This window comes from Tupaia chinensis, unplaced genomic scaffold (assembly GCF_000334495.1).
Source record: "Tupaia chinensis unplaced genomic scaffold, TupChi_1.0 Scaffold000001_1, whole genome shotgun sequence".
NCBI classification, from domain to species: Eukaryota; Metazoa; Chordata; class Mammalia; order Scandentia; family Tupaiidae; genus Tupaia; species Tupaia belangeri.
Window position 1 is genome coordinate 6,637,425 of NW_006159427.1, and position 13,652 is coordinate 6,651,076.

The 13,652-nt window shown below is 39.5% G+C and overlaps 1 protein-coding gene across 1 annotated transcript in view; it reads left to right on the forward strand.

The window, feature by feature from the left end:
• The window catches only part of WAC (WW domain containing adaptor with coiled-coil), a gene marked incomplete in the record, with an annotated part of 94,847 nt that overhangs the window by 38,663 nt on the left and 42,532 nt on the right, over positions 1-13,652 (forward strand). The window contains 1 exon segment of the mRNA XM_027770188.1: positions 9,653-9,759. Within this exon segment, the coding sequence (XP_027625989.1) occupies positions 9,653-9,759 (107 nt within the window).

Below are 13,652 nucleotides of genomic sequence, written 5' to 3' on the forward strand. Positions count from 1 at the left end.
TTATTTGTTTGAAAACAGTTTGGGGTACTCGAAAGCTTTATTTTGGTTTTGTTTTTAAAGATTTTTTTGGTTTTGTTTTTTGATCAGAGTGGAAAGGAAAATTTCGTTAGCTTGGCCATCTTGGGAAGACCTTAGGATGTCTTTGAAAGTGTTCATTTAATATACAGGTATACCAATTTCTTACAGTTATTTGTATAAGGCATTGAGGCTTCTATATCTGAGGACCTGGTAGTGAGTTGTGGTTGTCATGTTCTGAATAAAGCATAAATGCCCTAATATTTTGTTTCTTAGTAGAGTGAAAGTTGTTATTTCTTGTATATCCTTCTGCTTTCCTCTAAAATCCAAGTTCTCTTTTCTAAATGGAAGGATATTGCAACTGCTTAATGATGTCTGTTTCTTGTTGAGTCAAGTAGAATTCTCATAGGGCACTGACCTCAGATTGTAAGTTATGTTTTTCTCTTAAGGCTAGCTTCTGAAGTTTTGGAGAATGCTGTGTGCCATGATTATTCTACCTTTAAATATTGATGGTTTTGTCAGGGAAAGGTCTGTTTCTTATACTGTTACAGTATGTTAAATACTGCGTCTTGTCATTGGTGAATATTAAAGCGCTAGTTAATAGATGTTTTAGTCTTGTGGCCCATACAGTCTCTTTTACAATGAAAAGATTTAAATGGGGGTCCAGCAGGTGGTGTGGTGGTTAAGGCACTGGAATTCCCACATGGCTGACCATGGTTTGAGTCCCGGACCTGGCGGCTGGCTTGCTTTCGCCTTCCCCTTCGCCTTCTCCTCCCTCTCCCTCTCCCTCTCCCTCTCTCTCTCTTTGGCAAAACTCATGTGAAAAATAATAATCATAATAAATAAATAAATAATTCTTTAAAAATTTTAATGGGGCCAGTAGGTGACATAGTGGTTATATTGCTGGACTGAACCCAGTGGCTTGAAAATCACACTGGACGCATAAGCGCGGATGCCCAAGATTCCAGGATAAGGATGGAGGAGAAGGGGTTGCAGCGTCACCATCCCCTGCAGAGGATGATTTCTTGCTTTCTGTCTGTCTTGTCTCTCTCTGTTTCTCTGGTAAGCACATGTACTTTATGGCCAAGATAAAAAAGACTTACATGGCCATGGATGGGGCTGGCAGGGGGCATGGTGGTTAAGGACACTGGACTTATGCATGGCTGACTGCAGTTTGAGTCCTTGACCTGGAATTTGCTTTCTCACTCTGGTCAAATTAAATAATAAGAAATAAATAAAATAAATAAATGACCATATATGATACTTTATACTATTGGCTGCAACTGTTTTCTGATAAACTTCATTAATAAAACATGTACCCTACAGGCTGTTACTTGCTGATTTTTTTTTTTTTTGGAGAGGTTTTCACTATAGGGCGCGTGCGCACGCCAGACAGACAGAGAGAGAGAGAGACAGAGAGACAGAAAGTGAGAAATCCCCGCCCAGGGGGGATGGCCACGCTGCAATCCCTTCTCCTCCATTCTCCTCTCGGGATTCTGGGCACGCACGCACACGCGCCTGGCGTGAGTTGAAGCCACCGGGCCCGGGACTCGAACCACGGTCGACTACATGGGAGTCCAGCGACATAGCTATTACGCTAACTGCTGGTCCCTGGACTCTAATCTTAAACTAGCATTTGATCATGTGGTTACATTTCTATTTTATATTTGCTTTTGGTTAAGCACCGGAAAGGAGAGCTTTGCTTACCCTTTAAGTTCTTTAAGTTGCAAGTATAAACATAAGACCCCTTTATTCAGTCCACTCCTGCCTAAAACCTGGTAATTCTAATTAGTATCCCTGCTTAGTCATGTTTAAGACTTTACCCATCCTAAGTTTAACTTCCTTTTTTTTAAAAAAAGAATTATTTATTTATTATTATTATTAACGTTATTTTTCACGTGAGTTTTACCAGAGAAAGGGAGGGAGAGGGGGAGAGAGAGAGAGAGAAAGCAAGCTGCCAGGTTCAGGACTCAAATCATGGCCAGCCATGTGGGAATTCCAGCACCTTAACCACCACGCCACCTGCTGGCCCTAAGTTTAACTTCTTAAGGTTAGCTTAATTTAAGTCCAGTGTTACTCCACTGTGTTTCCTGTCAAGGTCAAGGTAATTTATTTAAAGTGGTAAGCTTTTTATTGTTACTGTACAGAAATCATACAGGACACTGAACCATATAAACAGCTTTGCTTCCTCTGTTCCATTAGATCAAACATTGGTGAGATAATCTCTTACCAGGTTGTAAATATTAATCATTCTCTGTGCACTTGAATAACCACTGCATTTGGGATTGAAATTTTTTTTAAATTATCATCATAATCTTCTTTATATTACATTGGATTACATATAACTTTACATTGACTTCTATTGCTTTTTCAAAAGGGAATGCCATGCATGTCAATACAGAGACATCAATCTCCCTGCTTTATCATTCAATGTCTTTTTCCATGCTTTTCCCAATAATTATTATTATAATTTTTTAAAACAGTCAATCACTATTTCTCATTTTGCTTGTTAAAAGACTTCACCCATCATGAAATACTTCCCAGACCAGTCCAGTTGAGAATACTATACACGTCATCTTCAACAGATAATAAACCATATCTGTTTCTCACTATCATCCCCTCTATTGTTCACTTGCTATCTTTCTCTATCCTCTTCTCTCTCTTTTTTTTTATAGTTTATTTTTTATTATAATTTTTTTTTCCCATCACAACACACAAATGAATTTTCCATCCAAAATACACTGTGCATTGGCTCAATCAAGCACGTCAACATATATGTTCTCAGCAAATAATTTCCCAATTCTTGTGTCCTGCATACCTTGCCTTTTGTTTTACCATCCTAGATTCCCCATCCCCCTCCCTCTGTTATGACCCATCCTCCTCCCACATTGTCCCTGTCATCCCCGATTGCCCTCCGTGCCTCACCCCTCCCCAAATGATCTGTCAGTGATCTTAATTAGTCTAAGTCTCTCCAATAGTTATCACAGCTGACACATGCCTCTACATGAACTCAAGTCTGACTTTAGGCCTAAACCCCATTGGGTAAAAAGAGCATACTATAAAGTAGAACCCAACTGGGCCCATACCGCTCACTGCAGCCATCAAATATCCAATTTTTTTTTTTAAATGGTACGAATAGTTTAACCGTTTTTTTTTGTTTGTTTTTTGTTTTCGTTTTTTTTTTTTCCCTAACATTCATTCCCTGAGCATCATCACAGCGTACTAAATGTAATTTCCCATCTAGAATAAACTGCACAGTGACCCAATCAAGCATGTTATCATCAATAATATTCCACTTCTACTTTCTTGCTTATGCACATATATATGTTTTTTTTCCTCTTCCTCTCTTTTTTTTTTTATTATTTTTTAAATTTTTCCTATGTTTGTCCCTCTGCCCTGTCTCACTCTCCCATTACAATATCCCTGCTATATACAGTTGTCTTCCAGAAGAGTTACTGAAAAAGTGATACATACAAGTAAAGGGAGAGAGGCCACAAGTTCCAACCATCAGCTCATAAAGTTTTTGGTAATAGGGAGCATAAACTCCACTCAGGGTTGGATAAGGAAGGGTCTCCGGCAGACTTCATCCTTGTTTTCGGCCTCTGGGCCATCCAGCACCTGAGAGGCCAGGGAGGCCGGGCCCTGGAGGGGGCCCGGCCGTTCGGCGTGCGGCTGTGCGGGGCGGAAGCCCCCCGGGATTGAAATTTTGAGTTCAAATTTTATGTATTCTTCTGTTATTTAGACAAAATCATGTGCTTTTTCTCTTACCCTTAGACCCTACTTTCTTTATTTTTTTAAGGAATTTTATTTAAATGTATTTATTGTCATAATTTTATTTTATTTTTAAAAGTTGACCAGAGGGAACCAGCAGGTGGTGTGGTGGTTAAGGTGCTGGACACTCCCACATGGCTCACCGTGGTTCATGTCTTGGACCTAGTGGCTTTCTTTCTCTCTTTTTCTCTGTCTCTCTCTTCAAATTAAAATGAATGAATGAATAAATAAAATTAAATAAAAATATATTTTTTTAAAAAGTTGACCAGAGAGAGAGAAAGAAAGCAAGCTGCCAGGTCCAGGACTCAAACCATGGTTAACCATGTGGGAGTCCAGCCGCCTAATCACTACACCATGTACCGGCTATTCTAAGAGGAATATAAAACCTGCGTTTTTATCCTGAAACACAAAATTCATTGTGGGCTTGCATACAAATCTTCATGTGAGAATTTAAGATAGAGTAGGGTTTTTCAAGGAATGAATTCTGTATGGTGTCACCACTTCTTCATTTTGCCCCTTTTAATTTCCAGAGAGCACATGTGCTCACCAGAGAGGAAGAGAAAGCGCCCTCAGTGGGGGGCTGATCACACTACAGCACTCTATCTGATGCTTCTCCTTTCTTTCAGGATTTGGGTCATGCATGCACACAGCAGCCACCATGTTTTTCAATCCTTCAGGGCAGGGGTTTGAACCATCGTCAATCTTGTGGGATCCAGTTCCCAGTACCCTGCTTAACCCCTGAGTTACAGGGATACAGGGCTGCCCTGGCCGTGTGACACTTCCTTTACGTATGGTTCTGAAAAAAATCATTACCACAGCCACCACCATTACCCCCACTGTGCAGGTATACATAATTACTTCGCTATTCTGCTTGTGTGTAACTTCATTTGGAAAGGGCATGGAGACTGTAAGAGGCAGGTGGTGGTAAGGCTAGACCCACATGGAAAAGAAAGGTTCTTGGTTTGCATCCCAGGAATCTCTTGAGCATACTAGGTATACTTGCACCCTTAATTAGAGTCAGCCGAGACTGTGTGGATCTTGGTATGAAAATTCACCCTGTTGAATTTTCTTGTCTCTCATAGAATAAGTAAATGAAAAAACTAAAATTCTCAAATGAAATACCCAGGAAATTGCTTTATAAGCTAATATAAATTATAAGCATTTATTTAGCTTTGTTTATTTAGCTTATTACAATCATGTTATTCAGGGACAAATCTGACCTCCTTTAAATCTGGCCTCCTTTCAGTTCTTCAGGGCATCTGTAGCTACAATGTAAAGATCTATTGCTTACGTTATTGCCTATGGTACTACATCATACTTTCAACAAAACTTATTTTTATTTTTTGCTATAGGGTCTGTTCGCTTGCCAGAGTGTGAAAGAACCCCACCTCCACCCCAGGGGATGGCTATGCCACAGTCCCCTCTCTTCCCTTCTCCTCACATATGTGCCCAGCGTGTTTCTCATAAACCACTGGGTCTGGACTTAATCTGTGAAGTCAGACTTCTTGGATGCAGCTGTCATAACCACCATGCCACTAGCTGGCCCAACATGAAATCCTTTTTACTTTTATTTCCAGTCTTACTAAAATATCTACATGTTAATTTGTCAACTTCTAAAAAAAAGTTTTGTTTTCACTAAGCAGTCTAAATAAATATATCATAAAATAATCTAGTTCCTATCCAAAAAAGCTCCTTTCTCTGAAAATGAATTACCCATCACAGTTGATTCAGTTTTCTTTTTATGCTAATCTTTTAGGCTAATGTGCACTAATGTTTACTGTTTTTTGATTATCATATCATCCCCTGAGAATACACATACGTTACATCTCAAAGCTAATGAATAACTTCTGTCAGGCTGGTGGACAACGTAGCATTTCTTCAGACATAAGACCTTAAGTATAATGCTTGTCCAAATTTAATTTTCTTTTTTTAATTTTAATTTTAGGAATAACCACTAAATCAGAGTGAGTTCCTAGATGTTAACCTCATCAGAGATCAGTAGAATTCATCCATAATGTACTTTTTATTTTTTTGTAGAGGTTTTTGCTATAAGGCACGTGTGCTTGCCAGAAAGACAGAGAGAGACAAAGAGACGGAAAGCGAGAAATCACCCCCAGGGGGTGATGGCCATGCCGTGATCCATTCTTCTCCATTCTCCTCTCGGGGTCTTGAGCACACATGCGCCCGGCGTGAGTTTAAGCCACCGGGTCCGAGACTTGAACTGTGGTCCACTACATGGGAGTTCAGCGACATAGCCATTTTGCTAACTGCTGGTCCCCCTATCCATAATGTACTTTTATGTTCATAGTGTTCTGTCATGTCTTGTAACCTTTAATGTGGCACTCATATCATTTTCTTTTTCATTTTCATTTTTTTAATTGCTAGAGGATACGTGTGCTTGTGAGAAAGAGGAAGATTCAAATTGGAGGTCAGCTATGTGGGATCCATCTTTCCACATGGGACTGACACTAGTGTAGTAGTTACATCTCACAGATTTAAGCATAGAATATTTTTTGCAGACAGGGACCAGCCAAATGGCGTGGTTAAGATGACTGGATCCCACATGGCCAGCTGTGCGGTTCAAGTCCTGAACTTGGCAGCTTGAAAAACTCACCAGATGCATGTGTGCCCCAAATCCCAAGACCAGAGAGTAGAGAAGGGATTGTAGTGCGGCCATCCCCTCTTGGGGTGGTTTCTTACTCTTTGTCTCTGGAGAGCACATACAACCTAGAGCAATTAAAAAAAAAAAAGTTAATATTACAGGCAAATGTCAGAGTAGGGCATTTATCCTAGGCTTCCTTTTAGGTTTTGCCATAGGGAATGTACATTTGCAGAGAGAGAGAGTAAAATTGAGAAATCACCCCCCAGGGGGATGGCCACGCAATAGTCCTTTCCCTCCAGTATCCTCTTGGGATTTTGGGCATGTGCTCATGTGCCTGGTGTGATTTTCAGGTCACAGGTCCTGGACTTGAACTGCAGTTGGCCATGTGGTCCAGTGCCTTAACTACCATGCCAACTGTTTGTTGGTCCTTAACACAGGCTTCTTAATGGATTACTATGGGGTTTATTTCAGTTAGTATGATTTGCCTTTTCTTGAGCTATTTTCGGCATTTAACACAGGGAAATTCTCATGGAAAGCTGAGCTTTAGCAGTAGTGTAGGATATTCCAGTAGCCCACATTATGAGTTCTGTTTATAATTCGTATTTAGTTTTAGACTTGATTAAATAAAATGCATGAGCTAAAAACATTAATATTTCACCATAGATCTGAGATTTTGTTGGAAAACTTGGCATTGTAGGCCAACTCCAGTGATGCGTGGTGCTAAGTCACTGCTTTGCAGACTGGGGGACCGTATGGAGTTGTGTCCTTACTAACCTAAAGGCCCAGGGCACAGTGGTGTGCATGTGTAATCTCCAGAGGCTGAGGCAGAGGGATTAGTAGGTTGGCCATGGGGAGGCCCTGGTTGTTTTATGTTTTGTTTTGTTTTGTTTTGTTTTGTTTTCTAAAAAAGCCCAAAACAAAAACAAAATTGTAGTGTTAGTTTTTCTTTTATTATTGTCTCACTGTGAGATATTTTTAAAACAAAAAGCTTGTAGTATTACCTTTTTAAAATTTTATTAGTTTTGGAATCCTAATCCGCCTTCAGGCACTGATTCTGACTCATGGGACTCAACATAGAGTCATTACCATGGCTGTGACTTACTATGGTGGAAAGGCACAAAGCACCTTGAAGAAAGGGAAGAAGCAATGGGGCAAGGCCTGGGGGAATCTGCCTCAGGCTTATAAAAATTCTTTCCTGGTAGAGTTACATAGGGTGCCTTCCATTCTTGCAGCAGCACTTCTGGCACTTGTCTGTCAGGGAGGCTTCCTAGAGATTTAGTGCCCCAGAGTTTTACAGGGCTTTGCTAGTTTCTTCTATCTAGCTCATACCAAATTCAGACTCACAGTAGGAAAGCAAGTGTTGAGCCCAAACCATTATGTGTGCACAGACAGCTTAAGCGTAATGAGTAATTCTTTCCACTTAGGGTTGTGACAACAGCTCTCCTGAAACCCAGGTTCTCACATGTCTACCAAGGGCCAGTTGTGCAAGCCGGCCTTTCTAGGGATAGCTCATTACATTTCCATACACCAAACTCACTTGATTAAGGTCATTTTTGTAAACTTCAAAGGGAGCCAAGGATTAGGGTGTTTCACGAAAACACATACCAAACAGCAAGATAAAATAAGTAAGGGAAGAAACCATCTCAGTCTATTATCTTTTGTGATGTCACTAGATTTCTTAGGAGTGTGAATTTGCTTTTAACTTCCTTCACTAAGCACACCCTCATCTAAGGTTAAATCTTGGCCACTGCCTTTTCTCTTGTCATACTCTATTTCATATCTGAGCTTGTGGTGCTTGTTTATTATATGCGAGGCATAGTTGCCTACTTTGACTTCTCATGGGAAAAAGATGTTCAAATCCCCACCCTTTATTTTCTTCCTTCTGAATTCCTTGTTCCACATAAGCTGAGCTTTTTTTTCTGCCTGGTTATCTAAAACCTTATAGTCAACATCCTGTGATCAATTCACCTTTTCTCATCTGTTTAGTTTTTCTGGTTGCTTAAAATGGTGACTTCTTAGTCATTTCTACTCTTTTTCTTTTTTTTGGAGAGGTTTTCGTTATAGGGCATGTGTGCTCGCCAGACAGACAGAGAGAGACATAGAGACAGAAAGCAAGAAATCACCCCCCAGGGGGATGGCCAGGCCTCAATCTCTTCTCCTCCATTCTCCTCTTGGGATCTTGGGCACGCACGCACATGTGCTTGGCGTGAGTTTTAAGCCGCTGGGTCCGGGACGTGAATCGCGGTCGACTACGTGGGAGTCCAGCAACATAGCCATTACGCTAACTGCTGACCCCCCCCCTTTAGGATTATTTTATTTAACTATATTTATTTATTTTAATTTGACCGGAAAGAGACAGAGTGAGAGAAAGAGGGAAAGTGAGAAAGCAAGCCACCAGGTCTGGGACTCGAACCATGGTTTGCCATGTGGGAGTATGGCACCCTTAACCACCATGGCACCTGCCGGCCCAGTCATTTCTACTCTTACTACTCTGGGTTTGACTACTAATTCCTGGACCAGTGGACCATTTAATTTGCTTTGAGTTTCTGTTCATTATTCTAGCCACCATATGATTGCCTAATCATTGGGGGAAAAAAGTTGGATTATGTTAAAAAGAAACCCCAGATATGGAATGGAATTGAAATACTAACACTAGGCTTTCGAAGTGAACTATTTTGTATCATTAATCAATTTTTTTTTTAATTTTTTTCAAGTTTGTGTTTTTGTACTTTGACTTTTCTTAAAGCAATTGAGAAACTGTTACCCCTAGTTGTCTTTTAGGTGTGTATATGTAGATTATTCATAACACTCAAAAGTTATTCTTAAGCAGTTTTTAGGTAGAGTTGGTCCTATTAGGAGGAGACCTTTGATGTTACCTTTACCATCTTAAAAGAGGTTCTTCCCTGAGATTCCTAACTTGGAAAACTTGATGTTATTTTAGTGGGAAAAGTGGCAAGACTATTAAAAAGCAAGTTAGGGAAACTATTTAAGAAATTGTAATATAATTGCAAAACATTGATAATAGTTTTAGTTGGGTATCAGTTCAGTTTTGGGAAAAAGTTTTTTTCCCTGTGTACCTCATGCTTCCATTTTTCCTCAATACAGCCATTCTTTTAAAAAGTCCTACAAGTCGCTAGTAATGATAAACAGATAATGATTTGTTCATCTAAATATACATAGCAATGTTTGATAGGATTCAGGTGTGTAGTGCATCTTAAACATTTATTATAACTTGTAATTCCTATTGTTTTTCATTTTTTTAAGGGACCAGTTACTCTCCACAAGAAAATTCACACAACCACAGTGCTCTTCATACTTCAAATTCACATTCTTCTAATCCAAGCAATAATCCAAGCAAAACTTCAGATGCAGTAAGTATTATAAATATGCCAACTTAATTTAAAAAAATTTATTGTGAAATATGTATCCCATGGCAAGTCTTGTTAAATCTGATGTCTCCTGGGGTTTTTTAAATGTTTTTTTGGTCAAAATTGACCTCAATCTGTTTATTTGATAACTATAATATAATGACCCCATTTTAAATTAGTGAACCAACTAGTAATATATTAGTGTAACTGAGGATAGTTAGAAGATACCGTTTTGGTAATTTAATCAGTGTTCTTATGTAAAACAAAATTTTACTTTTGTGATACCTGAGATACAAAGATCTTTAGTCCCAGATTTTGCATAATTAAAGTATTTAATTTTTTTTTTTTTTTTTTTTTTTTTTTTTTTTTTTAAAATGCACACAAAGGGGGGAAGGAAAGTTGACCAGAAAGAGACAGAGAAGGAAAGTGAGAAAGCAAGCTGGCAGATCCGAGACTCGAACCGGGATCAGCCCTGTGGGAATCCAGCTGCCTTTACCATCCCCCCACATGTTGACCCCAGCATGTCTTTATTAAATATCTATTATTGGGTTATTGGGAAAGGCCTGATGCATTTTTACATAGAAAAATCCATCATGGCTTTCCTAATGACCTAATAATGTGTACTGTTGACTCTTCAGATACTTGTGTTGTAATGGTTTCTGTTCTCAAGGGCATGAAGCTCAATGATGGATTATAGTATTTTCAGAAGTTTAGGTTAATGAAGTAACTGTTAGTGATTTTGATTTTTTTAAAGTCACAGGCTCAACTGAAATTTCTATTATACTCATTCAGCAAAATATTAATAAGGTTTCAATTTAACAGATGTATTGCTAGATTGTATATATGTGGTACTAAGATAATATGACCCATTTTAAAGGAACTTCCTGGCATACTAAAGTTGGTTTGGGGGAACATTTAAGATAGGGGTTCCCATTGTAGGTCAAGGTATTAAAGGCTAACGTTTCCAAGAGGTTGAATAAAACTTAACCAGTTGAAGAGATCTGGACTTTCTGTAGCGTATAGAGGAATGTCACTTTTAAAAGATGTATAATTATTGGGACCAGCAGTTAGTGTAATGGCTATGTCACTGAACTCCCATTGTAGTCGACTGCGGTTCGAGTCCTGGACCCAGTGGCTTAAACTCAGCCGGGCGCGTGTTCATGCGTGCCCAAGATCCCGAGAGGAGAATGGAGGAGAAGGAATTGCGGTGTGGCCCTCCCCCCACGAGGGTGATTTCTCGCTTCCTGTCTCTCTGTCTCTCTGGCAAGTGCACGCGCCCTATAGCAAACCCCCCACCCCCCCAAAAAAGAAAAGATATATAAATATGAAGTAGTGTAGCATATTCGGAGATTTGCAAGGATTTTAATGTTGAAAAAAGGAAGGTGCTATGGTTACAGAAATAAAGTGGCAGCCAGGTCATGAGAAGTTGTATGTCTTGCCAGGCTTGTAACTTATACGTAAGGCACTGGAGGGCTATTGAGGGATATAATTGGAGGTCTAACATCATATTTGCAATGAAAAAAAATAGTGTTGAAAATATATAATGGTGGGGCTGGCAGGTGGTATAATGGTTAAAAGTCCTGGACTCCCACATGGCCAGTGGCAGTTTGAGTCCTGGACCTGATGGCTTGCTTTCTTGCTTTCCCTGTTTCTCTCTGGTCAAATTCAGTAATAATAAAATAAAGCTAAATAATAATTCTTTACGAAAAAGAAATACATTATGGGAATGAAAGAGCAATTAGTGGGTATAGGTTGAATACAATAGTTTTTTGTTTTTTTTTTTTTTTTTATTTTTTTTTTTGGTTTTTTTTTTTAATTGTATAGTGGGTACACTTGCTGGCTAGAGAGAGATGGGCTAGAGTGGGATAAGAAAGCACCCTCATGGGGTAGTGGACACGCAGCAGTCTCATTTTCTCCATTCTTCTCTTGGGATTTAGGACAGAAACACATATGGCCAGTGTGTTTTTTTTCCACTTTTTTTTTTTTTGGAAGAGGTTTTTGCTATAGGGCACGGGCGCTTGCCAGACAGAGACCTAGAGACAGAAAGCGAGAAATCATCCCCCAGGGGGGATGGTCACGCCGCAGTCCCTTCTCCTCCATTCTCCTCTTGGGATCTTGGGCACGCACGCACACGCACCCAGCGTGAGTTTTAAGCCACTGGGTCCAGGACGTGAACCGCGGTCGACTACGTGGGAGTCCAGCGACACATAGCCATTACGCTAACTGCTGGTTCCCGCCAGTGTGTTTTTCAAGTCACTGAATTTAGGACTTAAACTGCACAAGTGGGCCAAGTAGGATATAGCCACCCTAACCACAATGTCACCAGCTGGCCCAGAATCCCATAGACTTTGCCTTGGATATCTGGGTGATTACTATATCTTAATTAGCATTAAAAGACCTTCAAGTCTTACTTTTTACTCATTTTGCCCGTTGTGGAAAAGCGTGGAGAGTACATTTCATAGAAAACGGACATAATAAGGATACTATTTGGGGCGTGATAAGGATAAGAACGGATTTAGAATAGTTTTAAGTATTGTATTAGTCAGAGTCCAGTTAGGAAAACAGAATCATACTAGTTTAATACAAGAATTTAACATATGAGACTGCTTAAACATATATTACAGGTATTGAGGACTGAAAAACAGTGAAGGAACTCTGAGGTGATATAAGTAGTGATCAGAACTGTGAAACAAGAGGAAGAGGTTGTGGTTATCAAACCTGATAGTTAACAAGAGGAGCTCATAGAGCTCGTGGTGGTCCTCTGAAGCGGTAAGGTAGTGGAGAACTGGAATCTGGAACCAACTGTGGCCATTCGGCTTCTCCTTTCTCCTGTCTTCCAGTCATCATTGAATGCTTAGCAGGAAACCAAAACAGAGTGTAATTTGCATTGTCCCAACCTTAGGATCACAGAGCAGACTGTGGGATTGAGTCTAAGATAACAGCTTGATGAACCTTCATAGTTGTCCTCAACAGTACATCTAATATGTCATTTTTAGTGAATCGTGTACTCAGGATTTTAGGATAAATATCTCTATTTTCATGGAAAATGGCCCATTAATTTATAGAGTAACACAAACCTAAAGCCCCACTTAGTGCTGACAGTTCAGTTTCGGTATTTTTATTTTTGCTGTTAGAACAATGGGCAGCCAATGTGGACATTGTTTTTTATTTTAAAAATTGCCAACCAGCCCTGTTGCCTAGTGGCTAAGTGAGCTGGATCTCACTGGTTAACTGTGGTTTAAAATCTGACTTCAGCAGTTTGAGAACATTTGGGGCCTCATGTGCATGCATGCCCCAAATCCTAACTGAATGGAGAAATGGAAGAGATGGGATTGGTAACCATAATGGTGTATGGTCCAGGGGACAGAGACTCCCCTACCTGTGGTGAGCATGCATTCGCTTTGGCAGTCAAAAAAACTTAACTTGGATTATTCAGATTTTTATGAAATGGACTAACCTATTGAACTCAGAAAAAATATATTTATTTGATAAGCTTGAAAGGTTTAAGTCATGAAGGTGTCAAGGAGTTGGATTATGTGAGTGGAAACTGAAGACAGTTACTAAGATGGATTAAATGTTACCTGCTTTCAGAATCAGGGTTCCTTGTTGTGTAGATTTCAACTATAGGTACTTAATCAACCTTCTGGTAGCAATCTTTTGCCTTGGGCAAGACACAAATAGCATTTGCAAACTGAATTTAACCTTCTGTAACGCTAGCTTTTGAAAATCTCTCAAGGTTTCTTGTCCTTTGACATTTTCATTTTCTTTGTTTTAAAAATCACTCACTTCTAATGAAAGTGAGGGATTAATAATAAAAGCTACCATTCATGTAGTACCTTTTTTTTTTTTTTTTTTTTTTTTTAGAGGGGTTTTTTCTATGGGGGACGTGCACCCCC